General features: G+C 40.3%; 1 protein-coding gene across 6 annotated transcripts in view; it reads left to right on the top strand.

Annotated features, from left to right (window-relative positions):
- The window catches only part of LOC111866574 (transmembrane protein 39A), a 74583-nt gene that overhangs the window by 36049 nt on the left and 16503 nt on the right, over positions 1–22031 (top strand). For all 6 annotated transcript variants that reach the window (XM_033752325.1, XM_023855643.2, XM_033752327.1 and 3 more), the window contains 3 exons: positions 639–745; positions 3756–3910; positions 12520–12617. In XM_033752325.1, the coding sequence (XP_033608216.1) occupies positions 639–745; positions 3756–3910; positions 12520–12617 (360 nt within the window). The remainder of the gene's footprint in view (positions 1–638; positions 746–3755; positions 3911–12519; positions 12618–22031) is intronic.

Genomic DNA, 22031 nt, shown 5'->3' with positions numbered 1-22031 from the left:
CGTGCACAACTTATATTTGCGAGGTAACATGTTTAATTCTTGGAAGACGTGTTAGGCATCCTAACTGGGATCTTCCTCTGTCTGTTGAAGCATATACTGAAATAGTACCTTGAAATAGGCCCCAGTCAAAGAAAGCCAGGAAGCTCCAGGCAGCTTTTGGAATGGGCAAACAGTTTATTATGTAATTAATTACTTTTGTGCTGCTTTTGGATGCAGATATTTTAAGTGTAGTGTGCTTTGAAGCCTCCTGTAAGCAACAGGAATTTTCATGCAGTTACTAAATGCACTTGTTGACAGATTTTGATGGGATAGTATTGACAATATTTGTAGCTACCTTCCATATGGATGGAGACCTGCTGGTCTGTGGATAAATTCAGAAGAGTGAGAATTAGTATGAATTTTCTGATATATTTTCTCCTTTACTTGCATCTTTGAATGTGAATTATACAGAATGTTCATCATAGCATCAGCATTCTGAGCTCTTCGCTTTTGCAATGTGGACAGAGGCCAGAAAATGCAAAAACCATAACTGGAGGCTTTAGAAAGAAAACCTATCATCTTTCAGTGATAACATGATGTATCTGTACTTAATATGCTTTGCTAATTCCATATTTATTAACAATAACTCTTTTCCGCAGAATATCTGTCTACTTTATATTATTTGGTTTGAGTATCAGTCCATTCTTTGATGTGATGTCCCTGCCTCCACTTTTGAAAGAGGAATGCAAAGGGAGAACTGTCACTTGTAAGTAAATTTTGATTAGAATCATATGTTTCCTACAGTGTATCATGCATGAAGGACACTGATGTCAGATGAACAGAATTTGAAGATTTTATCTAAATTGGCCCTGGTTGGGGTCTGATGTGGGCTTTCATTAGCATGTTGCTGGCATAGAAAAATGATTTACTGATGATTTCAGCACTGTCTCAGACTCTAATCTTGACACTTGCAGGGTGAGGAAGTGGGGCAAGGGGGAAGGGGTGGAAACAGATATATCTACTGTGTATAGCATGAGATTAGAACATGCTGGCCATGAGCATACTTGGTTAGTGCTCAGATGAACTGAACTAAAGTAAATGTCGTTGATCTCAACATTGCAAAACGTCATTTCAGTAGATGATAATATTTTGCCTGATGAAGACAGTGGTATGGAGCTTGCACAGCCACCATGGAGTATGTACTTAATGTTTTGGCTCAGGTAGTAGTTTCTGATTCATGCTGCTGCCACGCCTTTAATAGCTTGGACTTCCTGCCTTCCTCACAGCTCTCAAGATTAGAATCTTTTACTGTAGCTGTCATGCACAGAACTCTATTATAGAGAAAGTTCATTTGATTGTTGGATGACTGGTTTGTTTCTTGTTAAGCGGTTGGGTTGATAGATGGCTGGCTGCTTGGTTGTTTGATTAGTTGGGTGGATGCCTGGCTGGCTGGCTGTTTGGTTGGATGGTTGCTTGGTTTCTTGACTGGAGTTCTTGTTGGTTGATTGGTTGGATGGATGATTTTTTAGATGGATGAAAGAAGGAGTTGTTAATTGGTTGATTGGTTGTTTAGGTTTTGGCAGTAGTGTTGCATTCACAGTCGCTTGTTACTTACCCATGACTAGCAAGCAGTACTAAACATTAGATATCCTGTCTACATAGTTGCAGTGTTCTAGAGGCAAGTTTCAACACAAAGTTATTGTCAGCCAATTTATCATGCATTCGAGCTGTAATTGTAATATGTTAGTGACTAGGCATGGGGTTTAGATGGGAGTTTGTTGTATGCTTATGATTCATAACTACAAATAATTACAACACTCTCACTAGTATGCGCACTCTGCAAGTAACTACAGCATACACAATCTTCACAATCTGCCATATATTCACTTGTCATTCCTTGGGTAGCAGTTTCTAACAATGGAGATTCCTCCACTTCCATGATTGCTGCTAATGGATAACCACCATTTATTACTGACCCTTGCCAGCACAGCCATTCTTGGTTCAGGGTCATGCGGCACTCATGACTGTATTTTTCTGTCTCATGACTCTGGGAGTCATGGCAGTTGAGTAAATTGCTGCTGGCTCTCACCAGCACAGTCAGTCTTGGTGTTGGGGTCCTAGTGGGATCCATGACCATATTTTTGTTCTTTCAAAGACTTGTATTTTGAAATGGGGCATTCTCTTCAACAAGAGGAAGGGTCTGACTACTGCTGGTGACCCCCACTGTTGGGGGGACATGAGCAGGCACTCACTTGCTAACTGGCCCTTGTGAATCCCCCCCCCCCACATGTGCACAGATGCATGGGCAAACCCTCCCCCCCACCCCACTGTCTGTGTCCAGGGGGTTCTGCTTCTGGTCCAGTAAATTGCTGTTGGCCCTAGCCAGTGCAGTTGTTCTTGATTTTGGTCCCTGTTTATTACCTGTGATCAAAGTTTTGTTCCTTCCTAGACCGTTTTTTGGGGTCTCCTCTTTGAGAAGAAGAGTGGTCTGTCTTTATGAGTAGGTGGCACATTTACTGCACTTTAATTTAGCATGAATGTGCCTACACTACCATGGTGTCTAGGTAAGGGCATTTGCACATATGGGCACCACATACACTTTGTCACTTTACTGCAATGAATAACATTTATGCAAGATATACATAGTACATCTGTCAATGCAGGCTTGTGCAGCAGATTATGCCTTAAATTATTTTACCACTCTGAAATGACAGTTGGCCGCTAGAATGGTTGTAGGCCTCATCATTGCCTGGGAGTCCTTGGTTGGGTTGGGTAAATTGCTGCTTGCCCTCATGAGTGCAGTAATTCTTGCTTCCAAGTCCCACAGGATTCATGATCATATTTTTCTGTTGCATGACACTGGGAGTTGTGCAGCTGTGCTCTGTGGATGTCCTGTCTCTCAGTTTGTTGGTCAGGTAAATTTCTGCTGGTTGTTGCCAGCACAGTCATTCTTGGTTCTGATTCCCACAGGACTCATGACTATATTTTCCTGTCTTACTGCTCTGAGAGTTCTTTCTGGCTGTCTGGTAGTTGCTGCTGATCCTTACCAGCCAAGTCCTTCTTGGTTCTGAGTCCTGTGTCACAATGCTGAGAGTCCTATCGGTCAGCCGGTTAAATTGCTGATGGTCCTCACCAGGACAGTCATTCCCGGCTTCAGGTCTCCTCAAAATCCATGACCAAGATTTTGTTCTGTCTTAGATATGTACATGTTTTGGGGCCTCCTCTTTGGTGAAAGAAATGGTCGGTCTTTCTGTATAGTTGCTACATTTATTGCACTGTAGTTTCAGCATGAGTATATCCGCGCTGTCATGGAGTCCAGGTCACTATGGACTCCGCACACTTTTTGTCACTGCACTATACTAAGTAACATTTATACAAGATGTACAGAGGTTTTCTGTAAATGAAGGCTTCTGCAGCAGATTATGCCCTATTTTACCACTCTGGAACTGCAGTTAGTCAGCTAGGAGTCCTGATCAAGTTGGTCCTCATATATAGCTTCTGCATGGACCGCATAGAAAATACCATGTCCAGCAGTTTCACTGTTGCTGTTTGTGTGTGTATGTGTGCGCGCGCACGCATGCATGTCCATTGCCATTGTCATGTGTTCACCGAACTGTTGCCCATTGATGGGTATCTTCCCTGGCTCCTCTATACCAGCTTTCACGCATCATGTCACAGTTATGATTAATGAGTTCTACCAAAGGATTACTGAGGTATACCTGTTTTTCATTTCTGAATTTCTGTGTTGGTTTATTGTATGAATCCTTTTGTTTCAGTGAAACCGTTGCATAATTGTTCAATGTCTCCACAAGCAATTCGAGAAGAAGTTGAAGTCCTGAAAACAGATTTTAATAACCGAATGAAACAGATTCTCTTCAGTTCAGTTTTGAATGCTTATTATGCTGGTTTTGTGCCATGCTGCTTCGCACAGGTAATCACTGTTAAAATTTTCATACTGTACTTCTGTTACACAAAATTTAGTTTATACTAACTGCAAGAACCTGGCCTTGCCATGATTAACTTAGCGGCCTCTCTTTTGATGAAAGACAGCACTCTAAAATGGTAATCTTATGTGAACAATTCTTTAGTGTCCCATCTGAAGAAGTGCAATTGAAGGCACATTGTTCAAGATAGTGATAGCATACCCATGAAATCTATATTAGTTTTTTTTTATTATGTCTGTAGTAATTCATTTTTATAACCAACCAGCAAACCAAACCGCTAATGACATGTCACATTACAGCACACTAAGATGCTGATATTGTTTTAATTTAAGTCATAAAATTTTAGTTATCACCCAGAAGAAACAGAGACACAGGTGCAAGAAACTGTATGTGAGTCAGTCCTTCTCTACATATGCCCCCTGCAAGGCCACACATTTTCCCCAATGATGCATTAGCTGCTGGATACCTCCATCATAGAAGGTCTCATTTTGACTGTTTAGGAAGTCCTCCACTGCAGAAATGATGTCATCATAATCATCTTGGAATCACCACGAAGTGGCTTCTTTAGCTATGGAAAGAGGAAGAAGTTGCTCAGTACCAAGTCTGGTGAATATGGTGGATGGGGGAGAATTTCATACCTCAAACCAGCAGCAAGTGTCTTTGTAACATGAGCAGCATGAGCCGGTGGTTGTCATGAATTTGCACACCTCCCAGCATTCCATGTCGCTTTTTCTTGATTTCCTCTCCAAATTTTCTTAGAAGGTTCCGGTAGTACTTGCCAGTGCTGGTGATGCCATTTTGCGTGTAGTCGGTCATGATGACATTCCGCTGATCCCAGAACACTCAACATCACCTTTCCTGAGGACAGCTGGGAATTGGCCTTTTTGGTGGCAGCAAGTCTGTATGTTTCCAGTGCTTACTCATTTCCTTTGTTTCAGGATCATAATGATAGACTCAACATCCATCCATCATGATCAGGTGGTTGAAAAATTCCACCTTTTCATCTTGACACAACTGCAAAAATGTCTTTGCCACATTCATCCGTTGCTGCTATTTTTGAACTGGGGTCAACAATTGTGGCACCCAATGCACAGCGACCTCTGTCATGTGTATCTCATCATGGATGGTACTGAAAACCGGCCCATGGCTAATGTAGACCTCATGAACAGTAGCTTCGATAGTTATGCACCTATCGGATAGGATCAAAGCTTTCCACTTGTGCCACAATTCCCAGTCCCTCAGCGAGAGATGGTCTTCCACTTCAAGGTTTGCCTTCCAGATTTGTCTCTCCACAATGAAAGCACCTCTTCCATCTGACCACTGTGTCATAAGATGGTACACCTTCCTGATGCACAGTGGTCATCTGGTCGTTGATCTCCCTGGCAGACTTCCCTTGCAAATGCAGTAATTGTATCACAGCACGAGGCTCCACTTTCTCAACTGATGTAGCCATTTTGCTTATGCCCCTTCTGCTGGCTCCCTCTGTCCACTTGCCACAGGAAAATTTGACTGTTCAGCAAGCTCAGGAAATCTATATAGAACGATATTTTGGAATTATGATTTTCTCATGGTGATAATTAAAACATTATGACTTCCCATCATATATTAGTTTTATATGGTATGCATCCTGTTGTGTGCAGTTCACTAAAAGGGTATTTGGGACAGTCTGTACAACATTAAGTTCAGAAAATAAACAAGATAGACACTGTCATGTCAACATCTGCTTTATTTTACAGTTGATGACTTCGCTACATGTTTCAGTCCTTACCTGGGTCATACTTGGTGTCAGTTTCTGAGTTGCATCATTTATTCAGAATGAATTCTGGTTGTGTCCATATTGTTACACTATCCTAATAATACACTTTGATATTTAAAGTTAGAACTTGACATAAAAATGATATTGAACAGGTAACAGATTAAAATTAAAACTATAAAATTGAAATTACAGTTAACCTTTTGACGTGGTCATTTAAATTCCGCGGCCGCGGCTCCTGCGGTAATATATTCAGCCGGCCATTTAAATTTTGCTCGAAAATTATTTATTCATCATTGTTCTTAAATTCTATGAGATAGGAACATGAAACTTTCACTAAAATGATCTTAAAAGGTGGTTTTATAACCTTACCTTATAATATGAACCCCCTTTATATCTTCAATGGAAGCATGTTATTTAGTATTTGAGCAGAGAATGGTACGCCTTGAAGGATGAAACTTTCACTAAAATGATCTTAAAAGTTGGTTTTATAACCTTGCCTTATAATATGAGCACCCGGTATCTCGGCTATGTAAGCAGGTGACGCCTTGAAGCATTAGTCTAAACACAGAGCTGGCTCTCGAAACGACCACCAAGGTCAGTACGATAAAATGGCGTCAACTGGAGCGATAATGAGTACTTTTCCCTCCCCCACACACATCCGTATCGTCTCAGGGGGTGACCACAGTGTTCTGCCTTAAATTGTGGCGTATTTCTAAGAAATGGGTGCTATGTACTGTGCGAAAGCAATCGATTTTACGAGAATAACATTTTGGACAACCCTCTTCTAAGAATTCCAATGGAATGTGTTTGTGTGGCCAGCTCAGGGCAATATGATATTATATACAACAGCACACATCACCTCTCTGGTGTTTATTACTTCACAAGCAAAGCAAATACGCCATTGAGTGACGAAACCGCTACAAGAAGCAACACGAATTTGCTGCAAGACAGGCATATGTAACGATGACTTATCTCAGCTAAACTCGTTGGCTTAGTATACTCTGTTCTTGTGACAACAGGCCAGCGAAAAATCTAACAATCTACAGCAAAACCATCAATTATTATGGGCGTTATAACATAGGTGTGCAGCTGGACGAAACATACACGCCGAACCCCCCCAGACGATTTAAATCCCTGACGAAACATACACGACGAACCACGGCAACGGGTTAAAATGTCTAATAATGTCAGTATTGTACATCTGAGTTTTTGTAGCCACTAATGTGTGATGATGTTCTTTGTGTTAGAGATTAGTATGGTGACGGGAACCGCGGGTTGAGATTTTTGTGTGCCTTTTTAGGTCATGTTAGTTTGTTTTTATTATGCTTATGGTAACTTTGTTTAAGCATATACAGGATGTCCCAGGAGGAATGGACCAAACTTTGGGAGGGTGTTCCTTATTTTAAAGTATGCCGATATAACCCAAAACACCTATGTCCAAAGTTGAACGGTTACGGAGATAATGGCCGAGAAAAGTGTGGTCTTCTAGCGGGTCCACGCACTGTACCTATCAGCTGAGACTCTTATCTGTTTGTCCTTGAGTGTCGTGATTCACATTAGCCGTAATCTCATGCACTACTTACAGAGGCTACAGATTACGTTGCGGCGGGGTCGTGAATGGGTGGTAAATTAGTTGTGTGATGAGTTGCTGAAACATGCCTCTTGTGTTTTCACATGTGGAATATTGTGATATGCATTTTGTGTGTGGATTTTGCGGTGGCAATGCACGTGCTGCTGTTGAAGAATACCAAAGGTGTTTTCCCGATCGAAGGATTCCATCTCGAAGTGTATTTACGCGAATTCACCAGACATTGCGTGATACTGGTTCTCTTGCAAGTGTCTCTGTGCACTCTGAAAGGGAGGATGTACGAATGATAGACACACAAGAGCACATTGTAAAAAGCTCATCCCGAAATCTTAAGCGTCATTTTATTCAGTGATGAGGCGTCTTTTACCCTGGATGGTGTAAATAATTTACGAAATGTGCATACGTGGTTCCATAATAATCCACATGAGATAATGGAAACGAAATTCCAAAAGAGATTTTCTGTGAATGTACGTATAATACAGTTATGTGGTCGGCTTATAGCGCAGCCATATTACATCATCGCTCGCCAGTCATATGTCATGTATAGTGATTGGAAACCCTAAGGACAATTATGACATGGCGAGCGAGTATTTCATACTTCAATTTTATGGCTTCACGTCACTTACAAGTTAGTTTGATGTTACGTACATTATTAACATTACAGAATCCACATATTCCTGCCAGTTTTAATATGTATTTGGTAATCAACAAGTGTGTAACACCGGTCAAAGTTTGACACTTCTCTGGCCATTATCTCCTTAACTGTTCAACTTTGGACATAGGTGTTTTGGGTTATATCGGCATACTTTAACATAAGGAACACCCTCCTGAAGTTTGGTTCATTCCTCCTGGGACACTCTGTATAATTTGTGTTCAAATAGAGCTTCATTTTTTAAATACAAAGTGACTACATATAAATAATGGTTGAATTCATGATAATGTAACATCACATACAATTTCATAGTTCCCATTGCTACCATTACTTGCCATTGCATATACCGCATCCAATTCCTGCTACTGAAGGGTACCACAGTTACTAAAATGATCATGATATTGTCTTTATTTTTAGTCTGAGATATTGTGATGTATCATTTCTCTTCAGAGTAGAGTTTAATTTTATTTCCACAATTATTTGGACTGTCGTATATATATGACAGTCCAAATAATCGTGGAAATAAAATTAAAATATAAAATATATATATATATATATATGTATGTATTGTCACGTGTTGGGTATGTAACATGACAAATAACTTCAAGCCGTATTGAATATAGCGAATTATTCCACATTCGCTCGTACACTTATACAATTCACAAATTACACAATTACTGCCATCAGCAGTGTCACAAATACTTCCACTGCTCTCGACGACTTCACGATCCACACTGTGTCACCCCTGATCACACATACTGCTCAGCCGGCTTTCTATAATGTTCCCTGTTGCCTCGTGTTAACAGCAGTGTCCCCCTATTATGTCACAGTGGGAAGTGCTGTTACGTCACTGTGGGGGGCGGAGTGTCTACTGGCCTGTTACTGTAACAGCGGTAGTGGCTCCAATGCTGTTAAATCACAGCTGGAGGTGGTGTGTCCAGCATAGCGCAAGTACATCACAATATATATATATATATATTCAGGGTGTTTCAAAAAGGGCTTTACAACTTTGAAAGCTTATATAAATTTATACAGAGGACATACACAATGTTTTGAACTGTCATAATGTAGCAAAACACACCAAGTTTCATGCTTGTGGTACTTTAGTGCTCAATACCGCCACCGCAAGCGCTCCCGCAGTTGAAATGAAGAAGGCTACTTTCACAGGTGCAGAGCATGCTCGTTGTGTGTTCTGGTTCAAAGAAACGAAGTCTGCTACACAAGTTCAAAGGAAATTTCGCACTCAGTATCACAAAGAACCTCCCAGTAGGCCTAGAATTTACTCCTGGCACAAATTTTGTTCAGACCGGATGTTCTGTGCCCCAAGCCAAGCCACCTAGTTGGTCATGTGTTTCTGATGCTACAGTGGAACAGATTAGGGAGAGCTTCATTCGAAGTTCACAAAAGCCAATGCAACGTGCATCTTGGTAAACTGGTATTTCAAATGTTACTGTGTGGCAGGTGTTACGAAAACGTTTACACTTAAAAGCATACAAACTATCCATCGTTCAACACCTTACAGCTGCAGATAAGGTGGTTCATAAGGAATTCTGTATGCAAATGTTTCATCAGATACAAGATGATGAAAAGTTTCTGGACTCCATAATTTTCAGTGATGAGAGCACGTTTCTTGTCAGTGGTAAGGTCAATACCCACAACTGCAGGATCTGGGGCAGCAAAAATCCACATGTCTCCCTGGAACATGTTTGTGATAGCCCAAAGGTGAACATGTTTTGCGCCCTCGGCAAAGAAAGAGTGTATGGCCCCTTCATGGAGACGACCATTACCAGTATCGTATATCTGGACATGCTCCAAGAGTTCCTCATTCCACAGTTAGACGAAGATGACCAAGAAGGATGCATTCACTTTCAGCAAGACGGCGCACCCCCTCATTACCTTGGAGAAGTGTGCCAGTGCCAGTGGTAGAGCGGCGCCGATAGCATGGCCACCTCTTTCCCTGGATCTTACTCCCCTGAATTTTTTCTTATGGGGATTTGTTAAAGATTGATTGTTCATACCACCTTTTCCTGCAAATGTCGTTGAGCTCCGAACTCGAATTACTGTCTCAGTTGCAGAAGTGACGTAGCGTGTGGCAAGAGACTGACTACAGGTGGGACATCTGCTGCATTACCAATGGAAGTCAAACCATAACTGTCTGAGGTAAAACTGTGTGTTTTACTACGTTATGACAGTTCCAAACGTTGTGTATGTCCTCTGTATAAATTTTTATAAGCTTTCAAAGTTGTAAAGCTCTTTTCGAAACAACCTGTATACCTGTATATAAACATGTTTTGTTCCCATGCTTACACGCTCATTATCATCACCATCTTGCATTCTGCACAGAAATTGCTTATATCTAAATTCCTTAATTGCAGCCCATTAACAGAAGGGATGCAAAAGTAAAAACAAGAAGTTCTGGGAAGAAATAATCACCTACTTTACTTTGATATGACATGGACCTCATAGAAAATTATATGTACAACAATTCTTCTATTTTTGCGTGCATATGTATTGCTCCAGGAATGTGTTCACTAACCTGTTATCTAGCCACAATAGTGGATATGCACTCGCCCACACACACACACACACACACACATACAGAGGAACTTTTGGGATGGGAGTTACTCCGCAGTCCCAGTGGAAATGATAGAGGACAACTCAGAACTGTAGAGTTTGGGCAGATACACACAGACAGCAAGGTGATCTGATAAGCATCATTTTATTTTTTCAAAATAAGGCAAGTAGGCTGAAAATGTATGCCAAGTGTCAGCTTTCTAGGTTCCTTGGTTTCTGAGTTAGGTCTTTAACACACAAACCTACACACATTCTTATTTAGTTATATGATAATTAGTATGAAATATCACATGGGTTTATAAATTTATCCACCCTTGACCTTTAAGAGCCGAGCGAAACCATATGGCGTCATGAAAATAAAGTCAAGGGGACGAATGATGCCATATGTCGTCACACATTCCACGCGTGCGGCCGGCTTTTTAAAATCTAATTTTAAGTTATAAATTCTTTTTCTACTTACATGATTTTTGGTCACCAGCTTTATAAGTTGTCTCTCTTCCCACCTGCGTCGTCTAACGGAAGTTGGCTTCGTGTGGAAATCTTGGAAACATCTGGAAATCCAGGGTCCGACGTCGCACTTCACGCACTTTGTCTAGACGGTTCTTCGTTTCCCACGCGAAAAGCACAAACGACACCTCAATTGCGAAGTAGAGGAAGTCGGCCAGTGATGTGGTTTGGCCTCCTATAATCGAGATATCTCCGATAAGACGGCAGGGATTCGACCCCTGGGCCATTGATGGCGAGGTGGACCCCTTCCAGCATGTTCCGCACAAGAGCGAGACGAAATTCTCTGTGTGACAACAGGATGTAACTGTTCAGATCCAGGAGATGGAAAAATAGTTTATTTGTCCATTTCCAGGTTCGACGACAGATGCTATAACTGTTTGCCACAGTTTGCCCACAGCTCCACCTGAATAATTATTCACACTCCTCTTGCCATGCTGGTGTGGTGGTCCCCAGTTTGCCGACCAAGATGATGGGTCTTCCTTGAAATCCATTTCTGAATCACTTTCCTCAATGCCACTCTCAGAATTGTCGGTAAAACAATCTGATTCGGAGTTATTTATGAGTTGAAAAATGTCTGAATCTTCCAAACGAAACGACGCCATGGTGAGCTGACAATATCACTGTTCTCGCTGCGAAACTTTGAAGCTCTATGACACTGCTTGGCTGTGCTTGGCCTTGAGAGTTGTGATAAACTAACCGAGCCTGGTCAGTACAGAGAAATTGTTGTGTATAAACAATCAACGTTCTTATAAACGGAGATATACAGGCCCACATCTCTGCATACCAAAGAAGGTACATGTATATGCTTCGAGACATGCGAGACTAAACAATCATCTTCATAACCATCCGCTGTGTTGCCACATTTTCATAGAGCGTTCTTGCTTCCAAGAACTATATGAATTCTTGTAGGCAGACGACAAATTTGGGAATTTTATACTTGAAATCAGTCTAAAAATTTTTACACATTTTATAAAGTCGATTCTATATTCTTTCTAGAAAAAAACAGCGTTTTTTTGGTTCGTTTATCACAAAAATTGTAGAAATCACAGCAATTTTAGGAAATGATTACAGTTTTTATTTCTTTAAAATTGCGGGTATTTAAATCAAATCCATCCCGCTGCCGTTACCGGAATTTAAAGGGCCGTCACTTAAAGGTTAACTCAGCATGACAGGTTGGAAGGGAAGGGGTAAGGAACATGGTCCAGGCCATTGGGATGGGTAGGTAAGAAAACATCTGTTTGGGGACCACAATGTTGTTTTCATCACAGGAGGGAAATTAAATTTTGAGAAAGGGGCGTCCTTTGTGAAAGTCACAGTATTATGGCTAGCAGGTTTCATTTCTGACCACCTTCCTTGAAAAATATGAAATAACTTCCAGTTCCTTACCCTACACACTTCAACCCTGAAGATGGAGCCAGAATGTCAGCGCCCACCTACAAGACTGCACTGTTCCACGATCTGAACAGTCACTGCTGTGAAAATCTCAAAATTTATGCCTCTTGTATTTCTTCCTATGCAGAGCTTCCTGTACTATGATGTGTACTGGGCAACGCAGCACTTAGTATGTGTTTGGGTCGAGTGTTTCACAATGTATATCGTGCATTGTTACCCAGTCAAGTAAGTGTATTCATATAATTTAGATGTTGAAAGGTTAAAATATACAGATTTGTAACTTTACATGTTCTTAGATATGGACATGAAAGTTGATTTGTTACCCTAATGGAAGATCAGAGATTGAGAAGGTTTTGTGGGACAAACAGCTGAGGAAGATTTTAGATCTAAGAGGGATGGAGGGAATTGCATAAGGAGGAGCTTTTTAATGTACCCTCCTTGTGAAATATTAGAGGATCCAGTTAACTAGGATGTGATGGGCATGATGTGCAGCACGTGTGTTCAGAAACTGGTACTTATTGTAATGTGACTTTCAACAGACAATTGTACAGTGTAATACTAGAAGGGACTATGACATCAGGAGAAAAAATTGCATTTTTCCTGCCACTGATTATTCTTGGTACAGTATGTGCACCACCACACCCACTTGATTGTTAAGAAAGTCGTACATGACACTCCCAGCTATGTAATTTTATATTAATTTTCTGCATACACTGTTCTACCAAACTTTATACAAAGTGTAAACAGTGACAGGCCACTTTAACTTTATAAGTGACACATGGAAGTTGATGCACTGCATAAAACAAACATTGAATTGTCCACATGTATGACTGCAATTAAGGCTGTAAACACCAATGGATGTGACATGATGTCACATGGAGATCAGACTTGCAAGTGCAAAGTAGATCACTTTATGCATTAAATGCATGAAACTGTTGGACATAGATCAATTTATGCATTATAAAACATATGAGGTGTTCTAGCTACTGCCTGATCAATGACAGAAAATTGGATTTTGTAATATAGATGGTTGTTGAACAAGAGTTACCCAAATTAGAAGGGGGAAAGCAGATTGTGATTTCTTTTAATGGTGCTGTCAGTCTCTTGTCTGTATGGTTAAATGGAAGGAATATTGTGATTATGAATGGGAAAGGGTCTGGAAAGAAGCAGCTGGCATTTGCTGGAAGGGACTGAGGAAAACCACAAGAAGTATTAGCCAGCTGTGATGAGAACTGAGCAGCTCCCAGATATGTCTAATGTAGAATGGGACTCTGTGTAGGCTATTGGGTAATGAAGACTGCAGCTGCCCAGTCGCGTTCAGTGATCAGAAAACCACTAAAGATTGTTGTAATGGTTTTATTCATGGAAGCAATGAAAAATGTTGTATCTGTCTTAAAGAATAGCAGCAAATTATTTAATGAGTGGATGAATGTAAGAATGTTTTTTACAACCCAGACACTAAAATATTTTACTTTGTCTTGAAGTTCCAAATATCGAATAAGATGCCACAGATTGCCATTTGTTTTAGTTTGGTTTTGTCTAGTTTGTTTCAGTTTCTTAACTTTTTACATTCTTACATGAAATTTTCATTATACTCTAATCATAATATCCATTTTGCTTGTGTATTTCAAATTTTGAGTAAAGCACACTGTTGTATACTTGTATGGGTGCCCCCCAGTTTATGTGTACTTGCATTGCTATGAATGGTTGTGTAACCCATATGCTGCAGATATTTGCTGTTTCTTTGTTTTTACTGCCTGTAATTTTCATTGCTAGATACTTAACTCAGTTAGGTGTTATACTGATAATGATATTTGCTATTCCTTTGTTTTTACTGCCTGCAGTTTTCATCAGCAAGTACTTAACTCGGCTGTAATACTCTTTTGGCCATTTATGAATCCTAACTTTTTGTTTCAGACAAATAATTTCATTGTTATTTAGTCTTCACGAAAAAGTAAAATTAATAGGAATGCATAAGAAGTTGTGTTAATGTGAAAGTCATGTAAGTTAGATCACATAAGTGTGGTGGATATCTGTACACATAGAAAATGTGAATATAATAATGCTTATATATTATTAGTTTATATATCTGTGAAAACAGCACTTAAAGAAATAACTTACTTCCACATTTGAGTCAGCAGAGTTTATTTGACATAGGGTACAGCTATGCAACATGTTCCGGCTCTCAAGGAGCCATCGTCAGGTGATACAATATATAAAGTCATAAAATATTGTATTGTTACTGTTATGGATCCATATTACAAGTGACGTGTATATTATAAAATTATTTATAAAATATTTTATAGAATAATTTGTACCGTTTTATGCACAGAATAATTCTGCTTCTATATAAAGAGTTGTTAAAATAACTTATATTGGAGTCATCCTACAATTGGTATATTCAGTTATGTTAATTAAGTTTTTGATGTGTGTCTAAATATTGTTTGATTTCCTGAGAAGTAGTGGGTCTGGAATGGGGTCCACTCAGCCTTTTGAGGATAATTGAGGAGCTATTTCAAGGNGTGAAACCCCGCAACAGTGTTAACAGATTAATGCGATTAGGGTTATAAAGTGTGAAACCCCGCAACTGTGAGATAATCAATTGTAGCCGTTATTTGTAGATTGTTAAATAAACCAATTAACTATCTCTACGGCGTCTTCAGGAACGCAAACACGTTACATTGGTGTCAGAAGTGGGATACGTAACGCAAAACACGTTACAATATTGTTTTAAATTGGCGAAAGAATGTGCTACTGTGTTGTATCGTGTTCATCATGAGTTGAATCACTCTTAGGCTTGTTTTCTTGTCTTCTGTCACTGTTATGTTGCTTACCTTATCTTGCTTCCTGAAACATAATTTAACTTCATAAGTTCAGTTTTACATTTGTTATTTTAGTGTCTGAATATTTCCTATTTTCAAATTTAACAGTTTAGTAATAATATAGTCTAACTGTACATTGTTTTTGCACTGTATTGTGTGGGTCATTTAATAAATAATGCACATGTTAGCAACACTGCGGATTAGATGATGCAACAGCAGTGAGCCTCACGTCAGTTACAGTTCAGGGCTTGAGAAAGAAGTGCATTATTTTGTTTCATTTATAATGTACTCTGTTCTTAAATAATGTGAGTTAGGAATGGAGCCTGCCTGGTTCTCGGGTATTGTGACTGTTGAAGATCAAAGGTCGTACATTAAGATCGAAACTATACGTGGAAAAAACCCGACAGAAATCCACAGTGCTTCAAGTGAAGTCTGTGGCGAGTTAACAGTGGACCATAGTACAGTTTCTCGCTGGGCTAATCGTTTTTGTGCAGTCGTGTGAGCATAAACGCAGATCCAAGGCCAGGAAGGGCGAAAACATCGACAGATGAACGAAGCGTGAAACTTGTGTGAGATGCTCTTGAAGAAGATCGTCGTGCGACATGTGAGGAACTCTCTGAAACCATGGGGATTCCACTAATGTCAGTATTCCGAAATCTGACAAATGGTTTAAAGATTTCTGTGCAATGGGTCCCTCACTGCTTGATTGCTGAACAGAAGCAGAAACGCCTCGACGTTGCAACCTTGCTGAAACAAAGGTTCGACGTTGAAGGTCAAGCATTCTTGTATCAACTTGTAGCTATTGATGAACCGGAGCTGAAATCACAGTCCAACGAGTGGAGAGGTCCATCTTCCCCAAGATGAAAAAAATTTTGACGATCTCAATCAAAGGTCAAACAAATGATGATCTTTGCTTATGATCACCAAGGAATCATCATGACAGACAGAATTCCATGCAGGAAAAGTGTCAGCAGTTTGTTATCATGTCTTTATGCAAAATCTACACAGAAAAATGCACAAAAACTGACATCAGTTGCTTGAGACTGGGCCGATCATTCTCCATGATAACACTCGCCCGCACATCGGGAATGTCATAACAGAAAAGCTGCGCCAATACAGTTGGGAGGTGTTGCCTCCTGCTCCCTGCAGCCCGGACATGAGTCCACCAGACTTCGACTTATTCCCAAAGTTGAAACAACCTGTGCGAGGCCGTCTTCCCTTTCTGGAAGAGCTTTCTGCTGCAGTTACCTGAGCCATTCGGNAAGGTTTTAGTTTTATCCTTTTCTGTAGCACACTGTGTCTCGTTTATCACTCACTAACACTACGATCGAAGTCATAATATTTTAATTATCACCATGAGAAAATCATAATTCCAAAATATTGTTCTATATAGGAGATTTCCTGAGCTTGCTGAACAGTCAAATTTTCCTGTGCCAAGTGGAAAGAGGGAGCCACCAGAAGGGACAGAAGCAAAATGGCGACATCAGTTCAGAAAGTGGAGGCTTGCACTGTGATACGGTTCCTGCATTTGCAAGGGAAGTCTGCCAGGGAGATCCACTACCAGATGACCGCTGTGTATCAGGAAGGTGTACCATCATATGACACAGTGATCAGGTGGAAGAGGCACTTTCATTGTGGACAGAGAAACCTCGAAGATGAACCCCGAAGTGGAAGACCGGGAATTGTGGCACAGGTGAAAACTTTGATCCTATTCAATAGGCACATAACTATTGAAGCTATTGTTCATGAGGTCCGCATTAGCCATGGGTTGGTTTTCAACTTCATCCATGATGAGTTATACGTGACAGAGTTCGCTGTGTGTTGGGTGCCACGATTGTAGACACCAGTTCAAAAACAGCAACGGATGGATGTGGCAAAGACATTTTTGCAGTTGTGTGAAGTTGAAAAGGTGTAATTTTTTGACTGCCTGATCACCCTGAAACAAAGGAAATGAGCAAACAGTGGAAACATGTGGTCTCGCTGCCACCAAAGAAGGCCAAATCCTAGCTGTCGTCAGGAAAGGCGAAGTTGAGTGTATTCTGGGATCAGCAGAGTGTCATCATGACCAACTATGCTCAAAAGGGCGTCACCATAACTGGCAGATACTACCGGAACCATCTGAGGAAATAATGGGAGAAATCAAGAAAAAGTGACGCGGAATGCTGGGGAAAGGTGTGCGACTTCTTCATGCACCGGCTCATGCTACTATGATGACATTTGCTGTCAGTTTGGGATATGAAATTCTCCCCCATCCTCCATATTCACCAGACCTGGCACTGAGCGACTTCTTCCTCTTTCCATGGCTAAAGAAGCCACTCCGTTGTGATTCCAAGATGATTATGATGACATCATTTCTGCAGTGGAGGACTTCCTAAACAGTCAAAATGAGACCTTCTATGATGGAGGTATCCAGCAGCTAATGCATCATTGGGGAAAATGTGTGGCCTTGCAGGGGGCATATGTAGAGAAGGACTGACTCACATACAGTTTCTTGCACCTGTGTCTCTGTTTCTTCTGGGTGATAATTAAAATTTTATGACTTCCCCACATACATTGGCATTGGGTAATGCCAATTACCCGTATCCTTGTAACAGGCCATGGAGGCCCATAAGGTTGTGAGATGTTGAGAGGTTCCCACATTTTCTAGACAATTTGTTCATAGATGGCGTCAAGGTTGTCAGCCCTACATGCCAACTGCCCTTTACCCCAAAGAATATTCCTGGTACTCATTTCTGTTAGAGGCTGAGATGACCCCAAGGCCATAGTGCGGCTGGAAGGATTAGGTCAATTGAAAAAATCCAGTGACCTCATCGGGACTTGAACCCATGACCTTCCTGCTTGTGACATAGTGCCTCAACCAACTACCCTACCGCATGCCCCCATTGGCTGTAGGTGTGTTAAGAGGATGGGGAAAGAAAGGAGATTGAAGTGTATGTGGAGATTATGAGGTAAAGAAGGTGGGATGCATGGGTCTCTGGGTTTACTATATGTGGGGGGGGGGAAGTTGATAAGTATTTTCTAAGTTGGATATGCTGCTAATATGCCCCGCTGTTCATACCCTTACTTACTGGCTTCATATATGTAAGTCTTTTGTAAGCGTTTAACATTTGACCTATACCATTTAGGAGGTATATAAATTTTTTTTGGGGAGGGGGGCACTTGGTAGCATAGTTGGTTGAGGCACTGTGCTACAAGCTGGAAGGTTGCGGCTTCGAGTCCTGATGAGGTGGATTTTTTTCAATTTACCTAATCCTTCCAGCTGCACTATAGCCCTGGCATCAACTTAGCTTCTAATAGAACTGAGTATCAGGAATATTCCTGGGGCTAAAGGGTGGCCAGAGCATAAGGCTGACAAACTCACTTCCATCTGTGCGCCAGTTGTCTAGAGCAGATGTGGGAGCCTCGATGTCTCAGAACCTATTGGCCTTCACCTCCTGTTACAATGATGGAGTTACTTGCTCATGGAGCTGAGTCCTTCTGGAGGAGCTGCCAATTCTGCAGCTACTTAAGAATTTCCCAACATTTTATGGAACCCGAAGATTCATTACTATCTCACAAGAGCCCTCTCCACTGGTCCCTATCCTGAGCCATATCAATCTAATTCATACCATCCCATCCTATCTCTCTAAGATCCATTATAATATTGTCCACCCACCTATGCCATGCTCTTCCCAGTGGTCTCTTTCCTTCTGGCTTTCCCACCAATATCCTGTATGCATTCGTCGTTTCCCCCATTTCATGCTAAATGCCCTGCCCACCTCATCCTCCATGACTTGATCATTCTAATTATACTTGTAGAAGACTACACGTTATGAAGCTACTCATTATGCAGTTTTCCCCAACCTCCTGTCACTTCATCTCTCTTCGGTCGAAATAGTCTCCTCAACACCCTGTGCTCAAACACCATCAGTCTCTGTTCTTCCCTTAGTGTCAGAGACCAAGTTTAACACCCATACAGAACCACTGGCAAAATTATAGTTTTGTATATTCAAATTTTTATGTTTTTGGACATAAAATTGTGGACTGAATGGTAGCAAGCATTACCCGAGTTCAATCTTCTCTTAATTTCCTCATGAATCAGGTTTCGATTTGTTATCGTTGTTCCAAAATATCTGAACTGTGCCACATTTTCAAAACATCTGTTTCCAATTTTTATGTCATGATTTTGCCCTGCATTTAGGTGACGAGATTGAACGTATACGTAGTTTTGTCTGTGTTTACTTTTAGACCAACCTCCTTACTTGTGTCAATTAAAGTTTGTGTGTTTTTCTTTACGGTATCTATATTATCACCCAGTAGATTCACATCATCGGCATAGACCAACAGCTGATGTGTCCTGTTTAATTTCTGTCCCACCTGGTTTTCCTGGACCTTTCTAATGGTATGTTCTGAAGCAAAGTTGAATNGTCGTTCAAGACGGAATAAACAAATCATGAACTTAAATCAGTGCAACAGGACGCTAAAATATAACAGCCTAATTAGTTTCATGGGTATCCCAGACTCTATCAGAATAGTGTACAGTACTTCCCTCCTAACTCAATCATAGGCTTTCTTGAAGTCTCTATGAATAGCTTATGTAATGTCTCATTTTACTCCCATTTTTTTCTCTAATATCTGTCTAATGCCAAAGATCTGATCTGTAGTTGATCATTTAGGTTGAAATGAGGTTGATAGCAGTGATATCCCCCAATAGTTACTACAGTCAGTTTTATCACCCTTCTTACGAACTGGTACAATAATAGACACCTTCCACTGATCATACAATTTTTCCTTATGCCAAATAAGCTTGTGGATCTTAGAATGTAGTATTTCGCGTCCTGCTTGAATAAGTTCTGCCACAATTTGATCACTACCTGGTGATTTATACCGTTTCAATTTTGCAATATTTTCAGCCTCAAAAGGGCTAGGATCAGGTATTAATGGCTGCACTGTATTTATTTCTGTCTAACATCACTGACACTATGTACATTCAGTAACAGAGAAGTAGTTCCTCCACCTATTCAAAATGTTGTGGGAATCTGCAAGCAGATCACCATTCTCATCCTTCACTAAGTTACTGCTAGGTTGGTAATCCCTCTTGAAGTCATTTATTCCTCTATACAGGTCTCTAATGTTCTTGTTCTTACTGTTCATTGCAAGCTCATCAATTTTGTCTTTCAGATATTCCCTCTTTTTGTTCCTGAAATGCCTGCTGGTTTCGCGTCTTATATTGTTCAGATTATCCCCATTTAACTCACTTGGATCCTGTAACCATTGAAATTTGGCCTGCTTTCTTTGATCTAATAATTTTGAACATCCATCATCGAATCATGGCTTATGCTTCTTCATTTCATGAATTGATAACCTAGACTCTCCTTGGCGGAAATTTTATATTTTCTCCAATAGTTTCCCAAGCTTTATTAACATCCACCTCAAGTGTCCAAGTTTTCCAAAGCCATGAACCTATTTAAGATTTCAACACAATACTGCTCTTACCCTCTACCTCATTTAAATTTTTGAGATTCAACTTCTCCATATGAACTCTGTGTGTTGTTTGTTTGCTCACTGCCAGTATTTCCCTAACCCTTGCCACCGCCAGGTAGTGGTCAGTATCACAATCTGCTGCCCTGAATGATTGTACATCAAGTATACTTGAGTGCCGTCTCCTGTCTATCAAAATATGGTCTATTTGATTGTGTATCTTCCCATCAGAAGATCCAGGTAAATTTATGGATGTTATGTTGTGGGAACCTTGTACTTTTGACAGCAATATTTTTCAATGTGGCAAAGTTTGCTACTCTAACTCCATTATCATTGCTAATTTCATGCAAACTCTCATTCCCAATTGTTGGTTTGGAAATATCTTCCCTTCCTACTTTGGCATTGAAATCCCCTAACAATATTTTCATAGGGTACTTCGGCAATTTATCAATTACATGTTCTAGTTCTTCATAGAACCTGTTCTTTATGTCATAAATTTTATCTTCTGTTGGGGCGTGAACATTCACAATGATGATATCACAGCAGTGACCTTTTAGTATTATATATGATATCCTATCATTAATGAACTCTTACCCTCTTAACTGCTGATATGATTCTCTTATGTACGAAAAATCCTAAACCCAATTCATTTCTTTCCATAAAAAATGTATATTTGCCTGGTGGTTTGATGCCACCTCCATCCCATCTGACCACCTGTACTCTCACAAAATCTAACTTATATTTTAAGATTTCCTTGAGCGAAACTGCCCTATACAAACTTCTGACGTTCCAGGTACTGAATCTCATGTCCATTTTCCTTAGTCTAGGGCGTTTATCCAGAGGATCCATCCAGGTCTGAGGCTTTGTGTTCATTTTCGTAACATAAATATTTTTTAATGGGAGGAGTTGTTAGCCCCACGCCCAACCCCCAGCTGGAGGACCACCCCTTGTCGGCCGTCTGATACTGCTTATTCACTATATTCGCAGCTTCCCTCCAAACCTCCAGGGCATCTCGCAAGGATAGAGTTACTTTTTGTTGTATCTTTTTCCATGTCTTTAGATATGTTGTTCTTATTAATGATGCTTTTACTATGTTTCAGACTTCATGTATTGGGATGTTCATATACATATTTTCAGTACGAAATTAACACAGTTGTGCGTTTTCATTTATTTCAATTTAATTAGTGACTGGGCTACCATGTTTGTATTTTGTATGTTAAACGTGTTTGGTAGTTGTAACATATTATTTAATATCGTGTTTAGGTTTTATGTAATTTATAGCCTGGGATATCTCTCCAATTTGTTGTTAGAACTTATTATGTTTTTGCTATTGTATATGTTGCTTTGTATGATTTGT

This window comes from Cryptotermes secundus, unplaced genomic scaffold (assembly GCF_002891405.2).
Source record: "Cryptotermes secundus unplaced genomic scaffold, Csec_1.0 scaffold613, whole genome shotgun sequence".
Lineage (NCBI taxonomy): Eukaryota > Metazoa > Arthropoda > Insecta > Blattodea > Kalotermitidae > Cryptotermes > Cryptotermes secundus.
The sequence above is the reverse complement of the archived record's forward strand: the minus strand, read 5'-3'. Positions and strand labels throughout refer to the sequence as shown.